The sequence below is a fragment of the Passer domesticus genome, chromosome 8, assembly GCF_036417665.1.
Source record: "Passer domesticus isolate bPasDom1 chromosome 8, bPasDom1.hap1, whole genome shotgun sequence".
NCBI lineage: Eukaryota > Metazoa > Chordata > Aves > Passeriformes > Passeridae > Passer > Passer domesticus.
In genome coordinates this window covers 26,147,804-26,173,301 of record NC_087481.1, presented here as the reverse complement: position 1 = coordinate 26,173,301, position 25,498 = coordinate 26,147,804, and the positions used below count along the sequence as shown (strand labels likewise).

The window sequence follows — 25,498 nt, the reverse complement described above, 5'->3', positions numbered from 1 at the left end:
AATATCTTGAAAAAATATAAAAGCAACATGTTGCTGTAATAAATCTCTCTCATACACCCTTCTGATGTAGTCTGGGTGTTTTGTGCCATGTCACGCTCTATAGCGACAAGTTCCTAGGAGTAAAGTGGCAAGATGGACGGCGTCAGATTCCTATGGATGTCATCAACAAGATCACAACTATGTCTCCACCAACCAATAAGAAGGAGACACAAGCTTTCCTGGGTGCCATAGGCTTTTGGAGAATGCACATTCCCGAGTACAGTCAGATCGTGAGCCCTCTCTACCTGGTCACCCGTAAGAAGAACACTTTCCACTGGGGCCCTGAGCAGCAACAAGCCTTTGCCCAGATCAAGCAGGAGATCGCTCACACAGTAGCCCTTGGCCCAGTCAGGACAGGAGCAGAGGTGAAGAACATGCTCTACTCTGCAGCCGGGAACCATGGCTTGTCCTGGAGCCTTTGGCAGAAGGTGCCTGGGGAGACTCAGGGTCGACCACTGGGATTTTGGAGTCAAAGCTACAGAGGGTCTGAATCTAACTACACTCCAACAGAGAAAGAGATCTTGGCTGCCTCTGAAGGAGTCCAAGCTGCCTCAGAAGTGATTGGTACAGAAGCACAGCTCCTCCTGGCACCCCGACTACCTGTGCTGGGGTGGATGTTCAAAGGCAAGGTTCCTTCCACCCACTGTGCCACCAGTGCTACATGGAGCAAGAGGATTGCTATTATCACACAACATGCCCGTATAGGTAAACTGAATCGTCCTGGGATTTTAGAGGTAATTACAAATTGGCCCAAAGGTGAAAATTTTGGTGTCACAGATGAAGAACAAGAACCAGTGACACGGGCTGAAGAAGCTGCACTATACAACCAACTGCCACCAGAGGAAACACACTATGCTCTTTTTACTGACGGTTCCTGTCGCGTCGTAGGAATGAATTGGAAGTGGAAAGCAGCCGTATGGAGCCCCACATGATAGGTGGCAGAGGCCACTGAAGGAGAAGATGGATCAAGCCAACTCACGGAACTCAAAGCCATTCAGCTGTCCCTGGACATTGCAGAAAGAGAGAAGTGGCCAAAGCTCTACCTCTACACTGATGCATGGATGGTAGCCAACGCTCTGTGGGGATGGCTGGAGAGGTGGAAAGAGGCTAATTGGCAGCGTAGAGGAAAACCAATTTGGGCTGCTGAAGAGTGGAAAGACATCTCTACCAGGGTAGGGAGGCTACCTGTGAAGGTCCGCCATGTAGATGCCCATGTCCCCAAGAGTAGAGCTAATGAGGAGCACAAAAACAATTAGCAGGTAGACCAGGTTGCAAAGATAGGTGTGTCCAAGATAGACCTAGATTGGGAGCACAAGGGAGAGTTATTCCTAGCTCGATGGACCCATGATGCCTCAGGTCACCAGGGTAGAGATGCCACCTATAAATGAGTACGAGACCGAGGGGTGGATTTAACCACGGACAGTATTTCACAGGTTATCCATGACTGTGAGACGTGTGCTACCATCAAACAGGCCAAGAGGGTGAAGCCCCTGTGGTATGGGGGGCGGTGGTCCAAGTACAAGTATGGGGAGGCCTGGCAGATTGACTACATCACACTGCCCAGACACGCCAAGGCAAGCGCTACGTGCTCACAATGGTAGAAGCCACCACAGGGTGGTTGGAGACCTGCCCTGTGCCTCATGCCACTGCCCGGAACACCATCCTGGGCCTTGAAAAGCAAGTCCTGTGGAGACATGGTACCCCTGAGAGGATTGAGTCAGACAATGGGACCCATTTCAAGAACGGCCTTATCAACACCTGGGCCAGAGAACATGGCATTGAGTGGGTGTACCATATCCCCTACCATGCACCAGCTGCAGGCAAAGTGGAGAGGCACAATGGACTACTAAAAACCCAGCTGAAAGCCTTGGGTGGGGGATCTTTCAAAAATTGGGAGCAGCATTTAGCAAAGGCCACCTGGTTAGTTAACACCTGAGGTTCCACCAACCGAGCAGGTCCTGCCCTGTCTGAGTCCTTGAATAAAACAGATGGAGATAAAGTCCCAGTGGTACATGTCAGGGGTTTGTTAGGGAAGACAGTTTGGATCAATCCTGCCTCGAGTACAGACAGACCCATTCATGGGGTTGTCTTTGCTCAGGGACCAGGTTGCACATGGTGGATAATGCAGAAAGATGCAACAACATGATGTGTACCTCAGGGAGATCTGATTGTGGGGTGAGAATGATATGCAAATATCACTGTTTGTTGGATGTTACTGCCATTGTCTCTACATGAAATCATACAGACAGATAGAAGGAAATGTGTAAGTGTTGAAGGTCTGAGCAAGTGAAAGATGGAGTTTTGAGTGAGTAAAATGAAAGTGGGGAATCCTGCAGCTCCATGGTATGGGGTCTGGATTCAGTGGTCTGGTGTGGGGATGCGATGAGGGCACGATGAGTATAGCTTGTAATTTCTGGGGGAACAGATGGAAGTTTTACGTTAATAAAATGCATGAGGTGTGGTAGTATGTTGACGATATGGGGATAAGATGTGGAATGTCCTAGGGTGAGGTTACGATGCTTGTATCCCCAATTGTGTGTTCTGTTGGTGCTGGATGTTATGTACTGTGCCTTCAAGACTGGCTCTGAAGAGCAAGGTTTGTTTTGGTTTGTTATCAGCCTGCTCCCCCAAGGCTGGCAGGACAGAGACAGGGCAGTGCATAGTGCAGCTTTGGCTTTTTGGCTTTGCTTTTTGCTGCTTGCTTTGCTCTTGATTCTGCTGTGCTCCTGCTCTGCTTTTGCTTTTTGCTTCTGCTTGTTAGTTCAGCTAAGCAGTCCACATTTTTCCCTGGACTGTTTTTTCCTTTCCCTTTTTGGAACCACTCAAACCTGCTCTGGACTGGGACCTGGGAAACACGGAGAGTTTGCACCTTGTGGCTGCAGCAGCTATCCCCAGTGACAGAGGGAGTGACAACAGAGCGACCACTCCCAGGAGACACTTTCTGAATTAGTCATCCTTTTCAGATTGGTGAAAGTGTTGTCATCTGGTATTGTTCATTCTGTGTGCTGGGGGTGTTTTCCCTGTTAAATAAACAGGTTCTTTCCACTTCTCTCCAAGGAATCCTTCCCAAACCGGTGGGGGGGAAGGGGCCGTGTGGGTTTGCGTTCTGGGGGAGCCCCTTTGGAGGTTTTCTCCCAGATTTGCCCTAATCCAGGAGAGGCACAAAAAGACCACGTTAAGAAAAAAAGCCCCACACTGGCGAAGCTGCTGAAGAACCACAGCCCCTGGGAAGCTGCTCCTGGGGATCTCAACTGGCCCAGGCTGCAGCAGGGCAGGGGCAGGGCCAGGCACATCCCAACGCTGGCGGTGCTCGGAGTCTGTCGGCCTGTGCAGTTCAGGCAGATCAAATCAATCCCAATTGTCAGAGATTTCCACCATCTGCTATTTCTTCCCTCTTTTCCTCCATGGATATGACAGCTCTTGGTTTCCTCCCACAGAGCTGGAAAGCAAAATTCCCTCCTGCCCCGTGGCCATCCCTGCTGGCTTCCACTGCTCCAGCCTTGTCCCTCTTTCTCTCCCTTATACTTTGCAGCATTTTCTCCCTCCTCCTTTCCCTGCCAGCTGGCAGCAAAGCCATTTCAGCCACTGGCACCAGCTGCCTCCTCTCCCTCGCTCCCGTTTTGCCCACTCGGAACTCCCGCAGCCACCGTGGGGCCGGGTCCTGGTGCAGGGAATGATGGCAGCGATTCTTGGGCTGGGCCGGGCCAGGCCAGGGGCCCGGGGCAGCAAAACCGCTCTGTGCCTCTGCTGCTGCCCCTGGGCAGGCAACAGAGCACAGCAGGGAAGGCTCGAGGGTCGGGAAAGGCCAAGGAGAGATCACTCCCCGGTCAGCGGAATAAGAGACACGACCGGGGGGAATTCTTGGAATTTCTTATCAAAGCGATCATTGCAAGAGAACGAGAGGCGAAGCAGCAGGTCCAGCCTCGGCAGCAGGACTGTGCCCTCGGCCCTGGCCGCTGCCCGAGGGGATGAAGGATGCCCGGCCGAGCAGCGGCTCTGCCCAGCACGGGGATGTGCCCGCAGCCCCCGCTCCGTGCCGGGCTCGCAGGGCCGAGCGCGGAGCGGGGCTGAGCTGCTCCATGGAGCTCCCAGCGCTGCCGGCTCCGGCGGGCGGGCACGGGCCGTGCCGGGCGTCCGGCGGCATCGCTCGGTGCCGGGCGGGTTTGCCGTGCCAGGGACCGCCTGAGTGCAGCGGCAGCGCCAGCCCATCCTCGCCCTTCTGTTCCAGCTGCTGCAGGAATTAAACCAGGGGAAACTCCCTCTTGTCGCCAGGTCAAAGCCCTGAGTCGAGGGGAGAACGGAGCTTCCCTCTCGATTTAGAGCCCTACATGATGCATGAGCACAGTCTCCTCTCAGTTTAATCCCGAATACAACGTGAATCAAGGGGGATTTTTCCTCAGTTTAGGAATTGAAGATTTTAATCCCTTCCATAAATAAGGGAAAATGCAGTTTCCCTCTTCAGTTTCCCTCAAGACCATTCTGGGGGCTTTTGGACATCTTTCTCATCTGTGAAGGTCCCTTGAGATGGAGGGACCCCTCGATGGCACTCTTACAATGGCACATAAAACAGCTTCTCTCAAGGGAAGCCCTTTCAGAGCAGGCACAGCGGGGTTTGCCCTCAGTTTGAACCTGAAGATGATGAAAATGGGGCTCTTTCCCTCAATTCAAACCCATGGAACAGCACAATAAAGTTACTCTCCTTCCATTTAAGCATGAAAATAATCTAAAATGGTGACTAGTGAGACACCCAAAACGATGAAAAAGGTGTGTTTTCCTTCGTCTGAGACCCTTCAAATCCTAGGTGAATGGGGATCCTTCCCAGGTCAAACACAATTGCAGAAAAGTTTCCCCCCTCAAATTAAATCCCTTCTCCCCTCATAACCCCTCCTTTTGGGGGCACTGGGGAGGGACTGGGGGCTGTTAGGAGAGAAAACCTGACTGGAAGGTGCTGGGGTGGGCTCGGCCTGTGATTTTTCCTTATTCAGTCTTTTTTTGTAATTTTGTCAAGATTTAAGAAACCTTTTTAAAATTTTAAAAGTGAGGGTCGTTTCTCACACTCATTTTCAATCTGCTTTTGTAGCATACTGTCAGTAGTACTAGAAGGGCATTACTGTAATCACTTTTATTTTATTCTCTTTGAGAGGACAGAAAGTTGGCAAAGCTTTGCTAGGCTTCTGCTCCTCCCTCCTGCTCCTAAACTAAAGCCCAGATTCCCACAGTGCACTGTAGTGATCTGTTACTGACTCAGGCAATTTAGTTTGTGTGACTGATCTTGAAAATACGACTGAGACTGTATCTGAAATATAGTTTTCATTTCTTTAACACTTCTTGTGAAATTGTTGTTTTTCACTTAATTTTGATGTTGAAACCATTCAGTGTAGATGATTTCCATACAACGAAACCTGTAGACCTGTTTACTCTTACTTCCAGTAGAAGAGAATTTTCAGTAATTTCTGCAGTTTGCAGTAGTCATCTTAGTATTTGTGTGCATCAGTAGTGCTCATCCAGACACACTTCATTTATAAATAGAATTGCCAAAAAACAAATGTTTCAAGTTTGAACTAAAGTGTTTCTATATTTTATGTTCTTTTGTGTGTCAGAGAAGATTTGGGCTTAAAAGATGAAAATCTGCCTCTGTTGAAAACAAAGAGAAATTTTCCTTTTCTGGAACCCTAATTTTACCTCAGATGTCTGTGACTCTTTATTGGTTTTGCCCCCTGAATGTGAATGCACTTCTCAACACCAGCTGGGCTTTGCTGGAAATGGTTTTGGGGACCCACCGGAAAAGTTCCTCATTTGAGTGGCTGAGACCATGGTGAGGTTTTCAGCATTTGCTTCTCTCAGGTGGGATCTGATGCCCTGAGGTGGCCTTGTCCCCTCAGGGATTTCCTGGCCTGAGGCAGCCAAGGCTGATGGAATGTGCTGGATCCTCTCCTGTCTAATGGGGAGGAAGAGCAAAGGGCAGAGCTGGAATCACCTTCTCCATTCCTGATGTCTCCTGCCAGCAGATCACTTGGCTCCCTCAGGCTGCACAGTCACTTTTCCTTTTTGATGGATTTCAGCCAGCTGCTGCAGGTTAGGGCGGCTTCGGAAATCCTGTTGGCTTGCAAGCATCCTTCTGCCTAAGGGTTACATTCAAAAACACACAGATGGAGTGAGGCCAGGAGCTAACTCAGAAATGTTAGGAGGATCCCAAAGAAAAAGATCCCCAGAAAAGAGTGCAGTTCTTTTTATATCAAAGTTTCTAGCAGATGTTTCTGGACTCCAGGGGAGCCATGGAATAGTGCAGCAGGATCAGAAACGGCAAATTCACTCCTGGCCAGGAGTTCCCAGCTCTTGCCCTGGCACTGGCAGTGGCTCCTGTCAGGATGTTATCTGCCTGAAAAGTGAACTTGCTTTATGGTTCCACTTTAATCTCCTGCTACCCAGGAGCAGCTGCCCTCCTGCCTGTGGCTGCCCTCTGACAGCTGGGTCTCAAAGGCTTTGTTACACTGCAGGCATTCAGATGCTCTCTAGCACTGCTGTAGCATTGCAGTGTGATGTCATGGCTTGCCTCAGTTCCTTTGGTTTCTCCCTGAAATCTCCTTCCCCAGGTGGGTTGTCAACCACCCTTCCTTTCCCCACCTTTGACCCCTGCTGGGCACTGTCTACCAAACCAGAAATTCCAAGGAGAGCGTCGAGCTATTGGCAGGTTCAAAGGATGCTCTCCACCCCCTGGGGGGCCATTGGCCCACCCAGGTGTCCCTCTCACCTGAGACCCCCTCCCCTGTGCCTGGTCGGTGCTCCCTGGGTCCCCTGCCCCTCTGCCCAGGTAGAAGGGCGAGCAGAGCACGCGGTCGGGGCTCTGGTGGAGAGTTCTGGTAGAGTTGCTGCAAGATTCAGAGGCTGTGCCACGGAAATAAAGACTCTGGATTAAAAGCTCTCCATCAGGACCCTCTCCTTTCTTCACCTCACCTCAAAGGTTTCTCTGGCTCAGGAAGGCCTGAGGAGTGACCCCCTCACAGCAAGCTCCAGCTGCAAGCTCTGGGGCTCGGGGCATGCCCGGACTTGTCCCCACATGCCCAGCTGTGACCACAGGTACTGAACAGCGTCTCTGGGGAGAAAACCCCACAGGTGCTGCTGTTTGGTCAGCAGCCGAGGCCAGGCAGACCAAGGCAGTCCCGTCTGTAATATTGGTACACTCCAATACTGTAGAAAACAAAATATATGCCTTGTAAACATGTATCTTAAGTCAGCACTGACAGCCGTACATCAGAAAGGGATCCTGTGTCTGACTGAAAGTCCTGGTTTGAAAAGGAAGTGAGACTTTTGGGAGCCTGTGGCCAAACCAATGGGTGCTCAGATTTGAATGTTGACCATGGTGTGGCCAGTGGGGATGTGGATTTGCCTCTGTGAGCACAGGGGGTTAAAAGCAGAGAACTCCAAGGGAAAGCTCTCTTGGTGTGGTCAGTGAAGGAGCTCAGAGCTCCCTGCCCAGCCAGGGCTGGGTGAAGCAGGGGAAGCCACATGGCCGGGTGAGGTGAGCCTCGGGCAGAGGAGGGGGATGAAGGCTCCTGCAGGATGGAAGGGTGGAGGAGCCCTGAGAGGCATCGAGCAAGCAACCCCCCAACCGGGAGAGAGAGAGGGAGCCTGTGCCTGGGCTTGTGCCACCTTGAATCTGATCTCTTGTGCTGGCACAGAAGGAGAAGGGGGGGATGCGGTGAGAAGGTGCCCGGCAGCTGTGGGAGTTCTGGGCAGGCAGAGCCTGAGATTTTATCCCTTTTCTTGGATAATGGAAACCTTACAAATACTGATCCTCTTGCATCTGAAGGAGAAGAGAGAGAGAGAGATGATATAGGAGGAAATGGGCAAGTATGATGAGAGTTTGTGCAAGTGAAAGATGTTAGAAGAAGTTGAGAAGACTCCTGGGTGGGAGGAGATGATGGAGTGGCCTTGGGCTGGACTCTTTTCTTGTGTGGCCTTGGACAGACCCATGCTTTTCCTGTGACACAGAGACTGCATTTAGGGGGAGGTCATGGCTTGGAGCCAAGAGAGTGCAGTGATGTTGTGTGAAGCAGCAGCATGAACAGAGACAGCTGAGGAGGGTGTGGGATGCCCTCTGTGTTCAGTGAAGAAGAAGATCGCTGTTTTTGAGACCCCTCGGCCCCAGGGGGTGAATTTGGGGGAGACTGGTGTCCCAAAAGTGAGAGACTGTTGCTTTTTTGGAACTGGGTGGGGCATCCTTAAAAGGGAACCCTAAAGGCAGTTCTGTTCTGTGTGCAGTGGTGAGAGCACTGAACATGGAGGGAACAAGTCACGACAGCAGATGTTCTCCAGGTGGTGCCATGAGTGACATGGAAACACATGAGGTTTCAATTGTGTTTCTGGGAAAAGCCTGTGGTGCAAGAGGGACTCCTCTCTCCTTGATGAACTGAGATTTGATTATGTGAGGGGTGGTGACGGACTGAGAGTTGTTTATCTGAGGGGTGATAACTGGATGGAAAATCTAAGGTCTTATTTCATGCAGTGGTGGAAACTGGGAGGAGAAGGAGGAATGGTTCAGAAGGTTTTAATTTTGAGTTCTGTGTCTGTTCCTTGTTACATATTGTAGTTAATAAAGTTTTATTTCCTTTATTCCTAAGCTGGAGCCTGCTTTGCTCTATTTCCAGTCACATCTCACAGCAGCCACTGGGCAGAGTATATTCTCATTGGAGCGCTGGCATTGCACCAGCGTCAAACCATGACACTGAACTGAAAATTCTTTAGAAAACAGGAGACCTTACATGGATCAGGATTCTTTATTAGAAATTGCAGTTGTTTTCCACTCAAATTTCCATGCATAACACCTTTCTCCCTTTCAGTCTGAGATGAAATCTTGATAAAAACCTTTGTTTGACAGCCACTGTCCCCGCTGCAGAGAGGCCTGGAGCTTTCCTCACCTGTCCCAGGGACGGTGAGCTGCCCTCCACAGCAGCAGAGGCCACACGTTCCCCCTCAGGGGAGGAGTGGAAGGTGCCCTTGGCAGAGCACAGGCTGCTCGGGCACTGGGCTCAGGCTGCTGTCAGCTCCTGCCCCACAGCCCATGGTGATGGGAGGGGTGAAAAATGCCACGTGTGCCGTGCACAGCAGTGACCCTCCAGCAATCTTTGCAGTCCTCTCCTTGGAGCTGCTCGGGCTCCTGGGGAGCACAGGGCAGCAAAACGAGCTCAGCGCGGCCCTGCAGGGCGAGAGGCAAGAAGCAAGAGCCCAGCGTGGTCTCTTTGAGCTTTCCTTTAGGACAGGCCGGTGTGTCCCCAGCCCAGGGCACAGAGGGGCTCTCTAAAGGGTGCCACGATGTCCCCGTGCCCACCGTGTCGGGATCCCAGGGGGAGAGAGCCCCGGGGGCGTGGGGGCCAGGAGAGCTGTGCCCGAGAGCTGGGCCCGAGCGCGCCGCCGTGCCCGGCTGTGCGCGGGTGTTTGCTGCTGTGCCAGGGCTGAGAGCACACGTGCTGCTGTGCACGGGGCACGGGGGGTGCTGGGCACAGCTCTGGGCACAGCGACACGGGCACATGCAGCCACACGCTCCAGCCACGGAGAGCAGGAGATGAATGGAAGGCAGGAGGGGTGTGTTGTATGCAGTTCCCATGGGCTTTACTTCAGCCACACACTAAAGGGCTGCAGGGACAATTTTAATTGAATTCATTATCAAACAAATCAGAGCAAGGAAACGAGAAGTTTGCCAAAATCTAAAAAAGCACCTTCTCCACACTCTCCTCCCTTCCTCGGCTTTATCACCAATTCCCTCCCTCCAGAAGGAGCTGAGAGACAAAACTTTGGGAGGGGCTGAGGGTATAAAAGGCAGAGCATCCATTTTGTAAACAAGCACGTGGCTGAGAGTCACAGAGACCCCCAGTGCTGTCATTTTTCCTTATTCTGTCCATTGTTGTATTTTTTGGTTAAGGATTAAAAAGCCTGTAAAATTTTTAAAGTGAGGGTCCTTTCTAACATCTTCCATGGACAGTCCAAAAGTCTCCCCTTCAGGCCACTTTGTGATGATTTCCAAGAGCCCAGGGCGATTTGGATTTCCCAATTGAGCTTATTGTATAATGTTATTAAAAACAAATATAGGTATTGGCTTTCACATTGATGTACTAACTTTTGTTTTGCAGGTCATTATTGACTACAAAAATCCTGATCTAGTGCAATTTGTACTTACTGCTTTAGATGTAGTATAATCTGTCACTTTAATCAATCTAATGTATGCACCCTATAGCTTTTATAAACATGGATATAATAGATACTATCTCAGACCGAAGCATAATAGAGACTCTGAAATGTTGGAATGATTTCTCCATGTAACTTACTCAGAAAAGGGTGTAACATAATTAAGTGATTTTCCACATTTAGGGACTGTCTTATGTGAAAGAGAAGGTAACAGAAACTAAAAACAGAGAACTGAAAAAAGAGAATGATTTATGGATCCCCATTTCCAAGGAGTGAACATAAACAAGATAGAACCACAACAAAAATAAAATATATTATCTTAATAGGCAAGATGGCAGGAAGACATGTCAAAAGTGAAAACCAAACAAAAGAACATGTAAACTCAAAGGAATTATATATTATGTAACGATTAAAAATATGGATGCGCCCCCTATAATACAACAATATGTAGACAACACAGTTTAAATTAACTTATGTGGGCAAATACCCCAGCAGCACAGTGCTGGTTTTAGTACATTTTTTCTCCTAAAAACATTCCAAAAAAGTGTAAATAGTGAGCCGTATTTCCCACACATGATGAGGGCAATGCAGTCACTCCAGGCAGCATCGGAGGCAGGATGGATTGCAGAGCCTTTTCCTTTGCACACCCAGCCCAGCGCTGGCACTGGGCATGGATGAAGAGGCACTGAGGTGACCCTGAGAGCGAGGGCAAGGCACAGGGTGCAGCTGAGCAAGGACAGCCCTGGGCTGGGCTGAGAGGTGAAGCTGGCACTGCCCAGCGTGGAGAAGGTCCTTTCTGCAGCCCCTGTTACAGGGGAGCCTGGGCCCTGCTGCAGACATACGGCCGCTCGTTTGAGCAGAACTCACTCCTGAATCTCTCCCCGTCAGCCAGGTACACACAGTCGGAATTGCCGAGGACAGGAACCCTGCAGGGAGGAGCAGAGGCAGGCTGGCTGCCAGGGGAATACCTTGTGCCCTGTGCCCCAGGCCCTGCCCGGCTCCCCGGCACTCACCGGGAGCTGTAGCTGCTGCCGTCCCCCCAGTGCAGGCGCTCGCCCCGTCTGCGCAGCCCGAGCCAGTAATCGCCGTTCCCGCGGAGGCGGAAGAGCAAACCCTGCCCAGGAGAGAGGAGTGGGAGCTGCCCCGGCCCTCGGGGGGACCCGTGCCCGGGGCTGCCCCCGCCCGCCGGGGCTCCTTCCCTGCAAGGCCCCGGCCCAGGGCTGCAGCCCCGGCCCCACGAGCACCGAGCCCGGCCCAGGAGCACCCCCAGGCTGCCCTCAGCCACCCCACACCGCCCGAGCCCCTCACTCACCATGGCCTCCTCATCCTTCAGAATGGCCAGGGAGGCCCCGAGCTCCGAGCACCGTTCCTCAGCCTGCTCCCAGCTGCTGTGATCCCTTGACATGTAGTAGCAGACCCCATTGTAGCCAACCCAGCCACGGGGACAGCCCAGAACCAACAGCGGAGTGGCAGGTGTCACTGGAACCTGTGCTGCTGCTGCTGCAGGGGGAAGAGGAGAAGGTGTGAGGATTCCCCTCTGCAGGGAGCAGGGAGCCCGCTCTGCCCCGAGGGGCTGGGCCCAGGCTGCTGCCCCTCTCTTACCTGCCAGCACAGCCAAGGCCACCCCCAAAGCCAGCAGCAGCACCAGGAGCAGCAGAATCAGCAGCGCCGTGCCCACGGGATGGCTCCTGAACCATTCACCTGGAGCAGGAAAGAGCTGCTGGCTGCCAGAAGCAGAGCCGGCCCTGCAATCTGCTCAGCCCATGGCCAGGGAGCACAGCAGGGACCCCTCAGCCCGTGTGGCCCTCACTCAGCTGGCAGCCAGAGAGCCAAGAGCCTGGCCACAGCCAGGGACACAGCTCTGGGGACAGCCAGGGACACAGCTCTGGGGACGGGCTGCAGCAGCAGAACTGCACAGCCTTGGGGGCAGCTGGGGCTGCTGCTTCCAGCCACTGCTGGGGCCCAGCAGAGCACCAGGCCTCTTCCAGACCTCGGGAAACAGCCACACACCTGCCAGCCCTGGCCTTGGCAGGGGACACTGGCCCCTCCCTAGAGGCCCCAGGGGTGGCCCTGCACTCACCCAGCAATCTTCTGAGGTTCCATTTGTGTTCATTGCCGGTTGCTGATGTGCCCTGGGGATCCAGGGGTTTCCTCACACTCCCATCCCTGGTGCAGAATCCATTCTCCACATCTTCCCTCACTGCTCGCTCACAAGTGGCAGCCCCCTGCTGATGCCAAGTGGCTTCTTGTGCCCCAGGCGAGTGTGGAACCCCGGCTGCTGGTCCCTCCTGGAGATGCTGGGGCTCATTCAGAACTCCATGAATGGAGCACAATTCACTCTCCTCCTGCTCACAGCCGGCATCTCTCTGCCTGGAACAATCAGCACCTTGCTGCCGACCCATCAGGAGTGCTGACAGATCCTTTGGGAGCTCGGCCTCGGGAGCAGCTTTGCAGCCGCGCTGCTGGCACCCTGCAAGGGACACGCAGAGAGGTCGCTGCTGGTGCCGGCCCTGCGGCAGCCCGAGGCTCAGGAGGGCGCTGCCAGCTCTGGCTGCGCTGTCCCCGCTGCCCAGAGCTGCGGCAGCAGCTGCGGAGACAAGCGCAGCCTGCGGGAGCTGCGCGGTGCCCGCAGCCCCGGCCCGGGGGCTCCGCAGCCGCTGCAGCCCAGCTCCGTGCCGGGACAGGCGCTGACAGCGCTGCGAGCTGCCGCCTGCTGCTGGCCCGGGGCAGCTGCGGCTCCGAGTGCGCCTGCCGAGGGACAGGAGCCAGCAGCGCCGGCTGCTCGCCATTGTCCCCGCATTCCCTGCCCCGGCGCCTGGCAGCCCGGCGACACCGAGCTCAGCCGGCACGGCCGCTGGGGCTCCCTGCCCTGCCCGGGTGAAAAACGACCAGGTAACTTTGGCTTTCACATTTACCTATTAGCCCATGCATGTTGTTAGCGATTATACCTATTTCGATATAGTATCAATTATAACTCTTTCTAGCTGGATGCTAGTATAATATAATCCATCAGCTTAAGTATGCACTGTATTGCTCATAGACATAGTAGTGTAAAGTATATAACATCTATGTATCACTTATGGAAATAATAGTGTGGTGAATGTACTGCATTATAGATCTGAGCAAAACATCAGATGTGAAAAAGGCTTTTGTGTAACTAAAAACAGTGTAAGGCCATCCATTGACTAGGCTGTCCAAGAGATACAATAATGGTGACACAAACCAGAGCACCGGAGGACAATTAGAGAATACCATGTTAAAGTTAAGGGGAACATACTAAACGTCTAACATCTAACTACGGAAAACATTCTTATCAGAGTATGTGAAACAGCAAGATGGAGACACAAGAAAAAATAAAACATATTGACCTGACACCCAGGATGTCATGCAGATTAGAGTGTGAAGAAGTCAGACAAGAGTTCCCACAACATCAGAAAGTTCGAAAGAATGTTTGAATAAGGCATGAAATACAAGAACAGGCATGGACCTCCGCAATATATAGTATAAATATAACGTTGCCTGTATAGCCTGGTGTGTTCTTTGGCGGTTTACCTGGAGCACCCAGCACTGGAAATATCCCTTTTTCTATCCTATTACAGTTACAACTGTTGTTATTATTACTGAACTTTCAAAAGCTGAATGCTGGAAGAACATTGTCTCAAATTCCTGAGGCAGTCACTGCTGATGTATTGGTTCCATCATGTGAATTCACTGATTTTTAGAACAGGCATTGTTCATAAGATGTCATGACCTTGTTTATAAGTGGCTTTTCACAAACTTTGACACATCTCTGTGTAACTCTCACAGACACGTGCCGCTCTGGGATCTCTGTTCTGTTCTCCAGCTGCAGATGCCTCTCTTTGAACAGGCTCTGCAGCCGTTCCTGCCCTGCCTCCTCAGCCTTTGCTCCCTTCTCTTGTTTCAGCAGGGTTGCTGTGCCTTGAGCCAGGGCTGGCTCCTGATTCTCCTGTGCTTTCAGAGTTCCAGGATAAGATCTCTGGGCTCTGTGGAAAGCCTCACCTGAGCTGAGGCTCCTGTGGTCTTTACCAACCCTTCTGTGACACATCCTTGTGGGGCAGGGCTGTGAGCTGCTGAGGGCAGGGCTGCTCCTGCTCTGTGGCAATCAGTCACTGCCCCAGGTATTCTCACAGAAGGGGATTTCCCTCAATTTAGCCTCCAAAACAGAGGGAAAATGCAGTTGCCCTCAAGAAAGACCATTCTGGGAGCTTTTCCACATCTTTTCCATTAGTGAAGGTCCCTTGAGATGGAGGGTCCCCTCGATGGCACTCTTACAATGGCTCATCAAGGGGTTCCTCTCAAGGGAAGCACTTTCAGAGCAGGCACAGCGGGGTTTGCCCTCAGTTTGAACCTGACAATGATGAAAATGGGGCTCTTTCCCTCAATTCATGCAGGATGATAAAGGTTTTCTCCTTCCATTTAAACATGGAAATCATGGCAAGCAGTGATTGCCTGCCAAGGGAGGCACCCAAAATAATGAAAAAGGTGTGTTTTCCTTCAACTGAGACCCTTCAAATAACACCTGCATGGGGATCCTCCCCAGTTCAAACACAATTACAGAAAAGCTTTCCCTCCTCCATTTAAATCCCTTTTCTCCTCGTCACCCCCCATTTTTGGGGGCACAAGGGAGGACTGGAGGCACTTCCCCCTCCTCCCTGCTCACCCCTGGGGCTGCTGCACCTTGCAGAGTGCTGAGCACTTCCCTCCCCGTTCCCTGCCAGTGTCCCTCTTCCTGGCAAGCCCCGGCAGGGATGGGGAGAGCCCTGGGCAGGAACTGGGAGCACCATTCCTGCCCAGGGCTCCTGAGATCCTCCCAGTGCTCCTTCTTGCTCACTCCCGCTGCTTCCACCATCCCTCCCAGTTCCCTCCTGGCATTCCCTGTGCTCCCAGTTCCCTCCCAGTGTTCCAGGATCTCTCCCAGTGCTCCCAGCAGCAAAGCACTGGGGCACAGCGTGCTCTGCTCTGGAAGAGGCGAGACTGGAGCTGCCAGGAGAGAAATCCCGAGTGGAAAAGCATTCCCTGCAGAGGAAGGGCTCTCCCCTCTCTGAGCACAGAGGCAGCTCAGGCTCCGGTGCTGACTCCAAACCGCTCCAGCTCCGAGTCCCGCTGCCCGAAATTGGGATGGCCCCACTTCCCAGCGCCCTGCTCCGAGCTCACACGGCTGAGGGGGCACTGCAGATTCAATAATTAATGCTCCTGGGCACTGCTTGAGCTCTGAGCTGCACACTGTCACACAGCACAAAACCCTTAACCAGGATGGGTTTCTCCTGCTGGCACAGGAAGAGAAGGAGAAATCTGACAGGAATGTTCTCCATCGTTCTGCCCAGGCTTTGGCAAACACTGCAGCTCCTGCACTTCGGGAATAACAAGTGGCCGATGAGAAGTGACTTTGGTGTCAGTGAGCAGGTTATCATGCATTAATCTCGCACTGGAAAGCAGTCTTCACACCCACTGCTCTCTGCATCACCCAAAGAGTTTGGAGGCTGCTGCCCAGCAGCTCCTGAGTTGTGTCTTGCTTGTCAATCTCATCTGCCCCTTGTTTAATTGTAAAAACATCAATAAAATGCAGGGAGCATTGGCCCAGGGTCTCAGGACTTGCATATCTCTTCCAAAGGAAGGGAAGAAAGAGTGTTTGTCCCAAACCACAGAGTTTAAAAGTTCATGTTATCCACATATATTTTTAAAAGGAGAAGTGGAAGAATAAAATATCAATCACTGTGCCAGTGGCGCTCCAGCCTATTTCTCTTCTCTTCTTTTATTTCTACAATACTTTAAAATAGGTATACTCTAAATGAAAAAACAAAAACAAACAAACAAAAAAATACAACAAAAAACCCAAACAAACAACAACAACAACAACAACAACAACAAAAAAGAAATAGAAAACACTCAAGATAGCTTTTATGGGAACCTGGTTTAATGCACTCCATTTCTAAACAAGGAGTGCACAACGCTCCTGCACTCCCTGCCAGGGTCATTCTTTGAGCCTTGGATAAAGGCTTCAAAGCAGCACAGAGCCTGTTAAGTACCAACAACTTCATAAAAAATGCAAATCAATACCATGGAGATAGCCTGACTTTAAAACCTATTTTAAACCTGAATTAAAGAGCGGTTTAATTGTCAATTGACAGGATTAGAAAGGTTTCCTTAGCAGGTGTTGAGATGACAAAGTATGGGAGAGGACGGAGCCTGGAGTTGGGGAAAGAGGGGGAAAACCTTCATTCGCACAGTGGGTATTTCACTATCATGCTGACAGCTCAAGGAATTGCAGAAACCATTCTAATCTGAAGAAAGGAAAACCTGCCTGGATGTTTTTCATTTCAGCAAGGGCCTAAGGAAGCCCCCAGCAGCAGCAGGAGATTGGGATAACTGCAAGGCTGGTTTCTGGAGCAGAGGGAGCAGGGTGTGCTCCTCAAAGCCAGACCTTCACCCACAGCAGCCAGAAGGCAGAAAAACAAGGATCCAACAAAGCCTTAAGTGGGGAACGGGTTATTATCAAGGGTTTTAAAAGGAAAGAACAAGGTGTGGGAAACAGGACCTAGAAGGTGAGAGAGGAAGGAAAACGGGAGGCAGCTGAGGCCTCTTCAGATTCGAAAAGAAACGAGGAGGCAGGACAAGGCTGGCACTAAGTTCTATCGCGTCCGGCACGGCCGCTGGGGCTCCCTGCCCGGAGCACGGAGCGGCTCCTGGCACAGAGGCAGCGCCGAGAAGCCTCGGCCCCGGAGCAGGCAGGATGCGGCGCTTTCTGCCCCCGCTCGGCGCCCGCAGCGCTTTGGGCTCCCAGGCACCTTCAAGTTCACGCCGGGCCAGCCCCGAGCCGGGCACGGACACCTCCCGGCCCTCGGGGCAGCGGCCCCGAGCCCGGTGCCGCACGGCCGGGAGCTGCCCCGGGCACGGAGCAGCCGCCTCCGTCCCAGCCGGAGCAGCCGGGATGAGGCAGCGCTGCCGCGGCCCCGGCTCCAGCCCGGCCATCCGGGCACGGAGGAGACCGCGGGCAGCCGCTCCCTCGGCCATCCCAGCGCAGGGGGGACACGGGGGCAGCCGCCACAAGGAACTCGCCAGAACCCCCCGTGCCCCTCAGCGCGGCCCCTCCGCCCGCAGCGAGCCCTGGGCTGGGGCAGCACCGACCGCGGGTCCCACCTGGGCTGGGGCCGCCGAGCTCCCGCTCCGCTCCCGGCCAGACAAAGTGGGCACTGCCGCTGGTGTCGCAGGACAGACTGCCGGCGCTCGAGATGTTGTTGCCGCCGCCGGCGTCCGAATCGGACTCCGCGGGCAAGGGAGTTGCTGCCGCAGGGCGGAGCCGATGTGGGAGCGGCTTTGGGCCGCTCTGAGCAATCAGCGTGAGGGAAACCAGCGAGGGGCGGGAAGGGAGCGAAGGCCAGGGCGCGTCATGGAAATCACCGTGTTAGTTTTTTTCTTGTATGACAGTGACTCGCGGCCCCATATTGGGAGCCAGAGGCACATTCAGAAGCAGAAACCACGCGAGGGGAGCAGTCAGGTCATTCCTGTCCGGCAAAAACCTCGCTAAGAAAAACGGCCCCACTTTGTTGGAGCCGGTGAAGAACGGCAGCCCCTGGGAAGGAGCTCCTGGGGCTCTGAGCAGTGAATTACCGCGGGGGTTCTTGGGCCAGGCCAGGTGCCCGGTGCCAGCACAGCCGCTCTGTGCCCCTCCTGCTGCCCCTGGGCAGGCAACAGAACACAGCAGGGAAGGCTCGAGGGTCGGGAAAGGCCAGGGAGAGATCACTCCCCGGTCACCGCAATAAGGGACACGACCGGGGGGAATTCTTGGAATTTCTTATCAAAGCGATCATGGCAAGAGAACGAGAGGCGAAGCAGCAGGTCCAGCCTCGGCAGCAGGACTGTGCCCTCGGCCCCTGGCCGCTGCCCGAGGGGATGAAGGATGCCCGGCCGAGCAGCGGCTCTGCCCAGCACGGGGATGTGCCCGCAGCCCCCGCTCCGTGCCGGGCTCGCAGGGCCGAGCGCGGAGCGGGGCTGAGCTGCTCCATGGAGCTCCCAGCGCTGCCGGCTCCGGCGGGCGGGCACGGGCCGTGCCGGGCGTCCGGCGGCATCGCTCGGTGCCGGGCGGGTTTGCCGTGCCAGGGACCGCCTGAGTGCCGCGGCAGCGCCAGCCCATCCTCGCCCTTCTGTTCCAGCTGCTGCGGGAATTCAACCAGGGGAAACTCCCTCTTGTCGCCAGGTCAAAGCCCTGAATCGAGGGGAGAACGGAGCTTCCCTCTCGATTTAGAGCCCTACATGATGCATAAGGACAGTCTCCTCTCAGTTTAATCCCGAATACAACGTGAATCAAGGGGGATTTTCCTCAATTTAGACATATAAAATGAGAAGTGCAGTTCCCCCTCTTTAATTTCCTTCAAGAAAGACCATTCTGGGGGCTTTTGGACAACTTTTTCACTTGTGAAGGTCCCTTCAAATGGAGGGTCCCCTCGATGGCACTCTTACAAAGGCTCATCAAGGGGTTCCTCTCAAGGGAAGCCCTTTCAGAGCAGGCACAGCAGTGTTTGCTCTCAGTTTGAACCTTAAGATGATGAAAATGGGGCTCTTTCCCTCAATTCAAACTGCACCATAAAGGTTTTCTCCTTCTGTTTAAACATGAAAATAATGAAAAACAGTGATTGCCTGCCAAGAGAGGCACCCAAAATGATGAAAAGGTGTGTTTTCCTTCAACTGAGACCCTTCAAATCCCAGGTGAATGGGGATCCTCCCCAGATCAAACACAATTACAGAAAATCTTTCCCCCTGCATTTAAATCCCCTTTCTCCCCGTAATGCCTCCTTTTTTGGGGGCACTGGGGAGGGACTGGGGGCACTTCCCCCTCCTCCCTGCTCACCCCTGGGGCTGCTGCACCTTGCAGAGTGCTGAGCACTTCCCTCCCAGTTCCCTGCCAGTGTCCCTCTTCCTGGCAAGCCCCGGCAGGGATGGGGAGAGCCCTGGGCAGGAACTGGGAGCACCATTCCTGCCCAGGGCTCCTGAGATCCTCCCAGTGCTCCTTCTTGCTCACTCCCGCTGCTTCCACCATCCCTCCCAGTTCCCTCCTGCCATTCCCTGTGCTCCCAGTTCCCTCCCAGTGTTCCAGGATCTCTCCCAGTGCTCCCAGCAGCAAAGCACTGGGGCACAGAGTGCTCTGCTCTGGAAGAGGCAAGGCTGGTGCTGCCAGGAGAGAAATCCCGAGTGGAAAAGCATTCCCTGCAGAGGAAGGGCTCTCCCCTCTCTGAGCACAGAGGCAGCTCAGGCTCCGGTGCTGACTCCAAACCGCTCCAGCTCCGAGTCCCACTGCCCGAAATTGGGATGGCCCCACTTCCCAGCGCCTGCTCCGAGCTCACACGGCTGAGGGGGCACTGCAGATTCAATAATTAATGCTCCTGGGCACTGCTTGAGCTCTGAGCTGCACACTGTCACACAGCACAAAACCCTTAACCAGGATGGGTTTCTCCTGCTGGCACAGGAAGAGAAGGAGAAATCTGACAGGAAAGTTCTCCATCGCTCTGCCCAGGCTTTGGCAAACACTGCAGCTCCTGCACTCCGGGAATAACAAGTGGCCAATGAGAAGTGACTTTGGTGTCAGTGAGCAGGTTATCATGGATTGATCTCGCACTGGAAAGCAGTCTTCACACCCACTGCTCTCTGCATCACCCAAAGAGTTTGGAGGCTGCTGCCCAAGGACCCTGAGTTGTGTCTTGCTTGTCAATCTCATCCGCCCCTCGTTTAATTGTAAAAACATCAATAAAATGCAGGGAGCATTGGCCCAGGGTCTCAGGACTTGCATATCTCTTCCAAAGGAAGGGAAGAAAGAGTGTTTGTCCCAAACCACAAAGTTTTAAAGTTCATGATATCTACATATATTTTTAAAAGCAGAAGAGGAAGAGTAAAGTTCCATTTACTGTGCCAGTGGTGCTCCAGCCTATTTCTGTTCTCTTCTTTCACTTGTAGCATCTCTAAGGATACTTAAAAACAAACAAAAACAAACAAACAAAATAAAAACAACCAAAAACCCCCACTGAATTTAAGCTGAAGGAGAAGCAAACTGGCTGCAGCTTGTGGCACTTTTGTGGGTCTGGTGTAGAATGTTGCACTCTGCTGCAGCCCTGGGGTTGATTCTGGGATGCAGAGAATCAGAGTTTGAAGGTGCTGTGCTGAGCAGGGCCTGAAGCAGAGCCAGGGCAGTGAACATGTACTTGCTGTAAATCAGCCTGGGACCACTCTGACACTGGTGCAGGTCCAAGTGCTGCCAGCTGAGCTGCTCTCTGGCACTCAGTGTGATTTGGTGGTCTTCAGAATTTTTCTGTTTTATGCCAAGGATTCTTCCACTCAGTGTTCCATGTCTAATCCATACAGGCTTCAAACTTCTGAGTACTTTTAAGTTCAAATGTCCCAACTTCAGTCTTGGCCGGAGAGAAACCAATATGGCTTGTGCCTGTGTCAGGCTTATGCAAGCATAAAAGCTTTACTTATTTAACAATATTTTTCTGTTTCAGGTCATCTGATGAATCCCATGTTACCTTTGACATGGATTCTTTTACAAAAGCCCTGGACAGAATTTTAGGTGAGATTGTCTCTTTATTTGAAATAAATCCCTGCACTGATTTCTTTGCTGCTGTACTGACACAAAATAATGTCCAGGGGCAGACTCGGAGGAGCTGGATTCTGATGATGTGGATGAAGAGGAGGAGTTTGGTTTCTCAGATGAGGATGATGAAGCCCTGGATGCTGGGAACCAAAGGCAGGAGCAGAAGGTGTCTCCTGAGGAGCTCGTGGGCAGTCTCAAGGCGTACATGAAGGAGATGGACCGTGAGCTGGCACAGACCAATGTTGGCAAAAGTTTCACCAGCCACAAGAGAGGGGTGAGTGTGCCTTGAGCTCGGATTGCAGCAGTCATTTCCAAGCAGGAAAGGTGCTGCAAGTGGCCATTCTGAGTAATGGGATCAGAACCTTCCCATTGTGTGGACCTGCACCACGATACCTTTGATTTCAAACTAAAGCCTCCCTAAGCTTGAATTTGCCCATCTTTTCCAAGGCTTAGTTCCATTTCCCTGGTTTCAGTAGTGGGGCAAGCAGCTGCAGCTTCACTTGTGAGTTCCTGTAGTAGTTTTCTCCCATGGGAGGCTGAGCCAGGACTCGGCAACACTTTCTTTCCTTCTCTTGGAACTTGATCTGGATAATGGACAGTAGTGATTTTTAGCTGGTGAGAGCGCTTGGTGGCTGAATTCCTGTCTGTCAAGACTCAGGAGTGTACTGGAATTGTTGGCTGCAGAATTGTTGTTTCTTTTCTCCTGTGGTTTGCCTTTTTTCTCTTAAATCTGCTCATGCACTTTGATAAACCTTTCTCTTTGTACTCGCTGCAGGCAAGTTCTGTTGGAGCAGCCACATCTGAGAGTGCTGGCCCTGATTGTGGAGCTGAGGCTGAGCTGGCACCCGTGGATGTGGACATGAACCTGGTGGCAAACCTGCTCGAGTCCTACAGTGCCCAGGCTGGCCTGGCAGGACCCACCTCGAACATTTTACAGAGCCTGGGGGTGAATTTACCTGAGAACACAGAGCTCCCTGGCAGCTGAGCACACAGGGAGAGCCTTTGGACAAGACCTGGCTGCTGGGGAGATGAAGCACACACAGACAAGCTGGATGTGGAAGAAGAGGCCAAAGGTTTTCATTTGGAGCATTCTGTTCATTATTTGTCACTTCAGCAGAGTGAATTGACCTGAAAAAGGTTTCTGTTTGGACACAGTCTTGGGTGGAAATTAGATTTTCCTAGGGCTGACACAATTTCAGAAAACTGAAAAATGATGTTGAATGAATGACTCAAATGAGGTTTTCTTTTATTCCAAAATCTCTCTTCCATTATCCCAATCCGTGATCCACTTTACCACATTTCTAAAATGTCCTTTTACCCATTGCTAAGTGGGTTCAATATCTGGAAGCAGTTCTTGTTCTGAAAATGCTGCTGCCTTCAGGGATTTGCAGGAAGAGTCTCAGGGATTAGGGAATGCTGGTGAAATGTTGGGCAGACATTTAATCCTTCCCCAGAGCACGATGCTGCATTGTAAGAACTTCTGACAATTCTGTAAGAGACTGTTCCTTATTAAGCACAAGGATTTGAAGAGTCATTGGATCAAATGTGTCAATATTGGCCAGAAGTGTTTTTAAAATTTATTTCAGTAAAAACAGAAACACAACTTGATTACTGCTTTTTTTTGGAGGTATGCATAACTTCCTCAGTGCACTATCAGTTCTTGGAGTGAAAGCATTTTCAGAACTGTTCATTTTCTGGATGAATTCCATTATTGTTGAGTGTTGGTGTCATACCAGCAGTAGCTGTATGTGAGCCCAGGCTGAACAGTTTGGGGTTTTTCTTCAGTGGAAATGTGGCTGGAAGGCATGCAGCACGTTGCTTTCATGTAGAATGAAAAATCTATTTTAAATATGACACCTTTAGTTTAACAAGATAAATTTGAAATCAAATACATAGACATTGTTGATACACAGACACCAGCACTGCAGTCCTGCTGGGTCCAAATCAGCTTCTTGATTTCTCTTTATTTCTTTTTCATTCAGCAATTAATCAGTTGTCCTCCACTGATGTTGTGTAATTTACTTTGTCAGCAGTTCAGGGAGAGCACTGGCAGGTTGGACAGGGATTAGAGATGGACAGCAAGAGCTGGGAAGTTCTAAAGAAAGTTTTGCCAAATTTCAAGGAATTTGGAGTGATGAGAGGTGAGAGACTCAGACAAATCTATGGTGGGAAAATGGGGTTAAAAAAAAACGAGGTGTTTTAATTTAGGCAAGGATAATGAGCAGTTAGTGGTGGAAAACAGAGGTACTTGAACCTTGGGAAGGGTTTGTGTTTGGCCAGGGAAGGTAATTTACACTGAAAATTTATAAAATTCTCCACTGATGAGTTAGATCAAGTTTAGATACTTTAAAACATAATTGAGTTGAAGAACATGATCCCATTCAACTGCTGTGTGACCTGTGCTGTACAAAAGGTCCAAACAGATGGAGGGACTCCCTTAGTGAATGAGGAGAACTCCTAAGCTGAGGTTCAGAACAAAGCTGCTCTTTTGCAAACACTCCAGCTGATGTTGCTGCTTGGATAATCTGACTTTTCCATCAGTGGGGCTGGGATTTCTCTGGGGCTGTGCTCATCCCAACTGTTTCCATTTCTTCAGCAGCTTCACAGTGGAGCCCTTCAAGGCTCTGGAAGTGCTCCCAGGAGAGTTTGCCATGGAAGAAGAAGCATTTCCATGCTGCCTCTTCCACTGCTGTGAGGTAACACACGAGGCATCTCCTCTTTTAATTGTGAGAGTGTTTTTAGTGAAGGAAGCCTGATGGAATTAATTAGGGAAGACAGGTGTGCTGTGGTTCCCTTTCAATGGATTTCTATTGACCTCTATTCTGAAGTTGTTTAACTGGTTGATTTTCCCTTCTTGTCTGTGTTGAAGCTGGGGGAATCCCCATTCACCTGCAATGTTAAGGGTATCAATTGAAAGAAACCCAGCCTTGGCCATGATTTCAGGGCTATCAGTGGATGGGGAATCCCCCTTTTCTTCCTGAAACAGATCAGGGAAGACCCTTTATGTTGCAATTTTAATGATATGAAATGAGAGCAAACCTTCCATTTTCATCATTTTTAAATTAATGAGGAGTCTCTGTTGTGCCGGGTTTTTTTTTTGGTTTAAATTGGTAGATACAATTTCATTCCATCAATTTGAGGGGTTTATATTGAGGGGCAAAAAATGAGCTGGAAAAAAAAAAAGCGGCAAAAAACGGGGGAAAAAAAGATGTTCAAAAAGGGTGGGGGAAAAAGTGGCAAAATGATGGGGGAAAGGGTGGCAAAAATGGTGGAAAAGAAGTGTGGGGGGAAAAACATGGGAAAAAAGCAGAGGAAAAAGCGGGGTGGGGGGGGAAGATGGCAGGAAAGTATGGCAGAGGTAAAAAATGGAGGAAAAAATGTGGTGGAAAAAAAGGGCAGAAAAAATGTGGAAAATGAGGAAAAAAAAGCAGTGGAAAAAAGTGGGGAAAAGTTAAAAAATGGAGATGGCATAATAGTGAAAAGGTGGCATTTAAGAAGCAGGAAAGCTCTAGAAAGGTGAGGAGAAAAGGGTGCAAAACATGAGCAAAAAAAGGATGGAAAATCTGAAGGAAAAAGAGCAGGACTCCCAGAGGTACCCCCAAACTTTAGGCCCCCTCCCAAATCCTACAGACCACCCCCACATACCCCCAAGAGAGGCCCTCCAAACTCCACAGACAAATTAGGTCAGACCAGATTTCGGATTTTTTTTTTTCGTTCTTGAGGGTTATAAACCTTACCTGCAGTTATAAGGCCAAATAGATTTGGAATATATTCTAATTTAATCTAGCTCTCCTCTGTGCTGCATACTCACAGCAGCCATATTTAACTCATATGATGTGTGAATTGCTTCTGTCCCTATCCCAAATGTCATCCTTCCTGGTCTTAGCTTCTTTTTAACATGCTGGTAAATCTTCCGTGTCCCTGTGCAGTATTTCCATGGGTAAAAACACTGAAGAGCACTAGCTAAAGGATGCTGCCTACAGCTGGGCACAGGGACCAGTGGGAAAGGATGTTACAGCAGCATTTTCTGTCCCTGTGCTGATGCTGCTCTCCCTGGGAGGGAGCTGGGAAATCTCTATTTCTGCTCCTGTGCTCTTCCTGATGGTGGTCACAGCTGATGCCAACCCCAGTTTTCCCACTGTAATGCTGATTCTGGACCTCTGAGTGTACCTGCTGGCCTTGAAAGTCCCACTGATGGTTGTTAGGGAGAAGGCAAGTCACGGGATTTCCGTGTGGAAAGGGAAACGTGTGGCTGTCCCTCAGTGCAGCTCTGTTAGTGGCAGAGGTCAGTGGCCATTCCTGGTGCAGTTCTGTTATAATTTTTTCTTTTACCATTCTATTTTATTCCCTTCACACTTCCCATGCCTCACTTCTTAACCAGCACTGCCCCAATGGTCCCTCAGTGCAGCTCTTTTAGATGTGGGGCAGAGACCACTGCTGGTGCTGTACTTTTATAACATTTTACACCATTCTCTCTATTCTATTCCTGATATTTCTTCCAGCCTGTCCCCACTGTTCTTACACCCTTCACTGTCCTGACAATCCATTCATCCAGCTGTATTTGTGACACTTTGGCAGAGGGAACTGATGGTGCAATATTTTTAGAATATTTTATACCATTGCCTTCATATTTTGCTGCCATTCCTGTGATTCTTTTTAATCAGCATCACCACC

At 51.3% G+C, this 25,498-nt stretch overlaps 2 protein-coding genes across 9 annotated transcripts in view; one reads left to right on the top strand and one right to left on the bottom strand.

Annotated features, from left to right (window-relative positions):
* LOC135306246 (protein ecdysoneless homolog) overlaps positions 1-25,498 on the top strand; it is a 101,857-nt gene that overhangs the window by 11,714 nt on the left and 64,645 nt on the right. For 2 of the 8 annotated variants that reach the window (XR_010367052.1, XM_064429876.1), the window contains exons 4-6: positions 20,733-20,800; positions 20,878-21,098; positions 21,600-22,432. The exons of 4 other annotated variants lie outside the window; for them this stretch is intronic. Coding sequence is in view for 1 of the 4 variants with exons in the window: in XM_064429876.1 (XP_064285946.1) it covers positions 20,764-20,800; positions 20,878-21,098; positions 21,600-21,809 (468 nt within the window). In the remaining 3 variants the exon portion in view is untranslated. 2 more of the 8 variants (XR_010367053.1, XR_010367054.1) reach the window with 2 other exon arrangements.
* Positions 10,454-15,976, bottom strand: LOC135306237 (uncharacterized). The gene is made up of 5 exons (XM_064429860.1): positions 12,302-15,976; positions 11,824-11,922; positions 11,534-11,721; positions 11,235-11,335; positions 10,454-11,147 (listed from the first exon to the last, which is right to left on the bottom strand). Exons 1-5 carry the CDS (start codon positions 13,008-13,010, stop codon positions 11,030-11,032), a joined length of 1,215 nt encoding a protein of 404 aa, XP_064285930.1. The 5' UTR covers positions 13,011-15,976; the 3' UTR covers positions 10,454-11,029.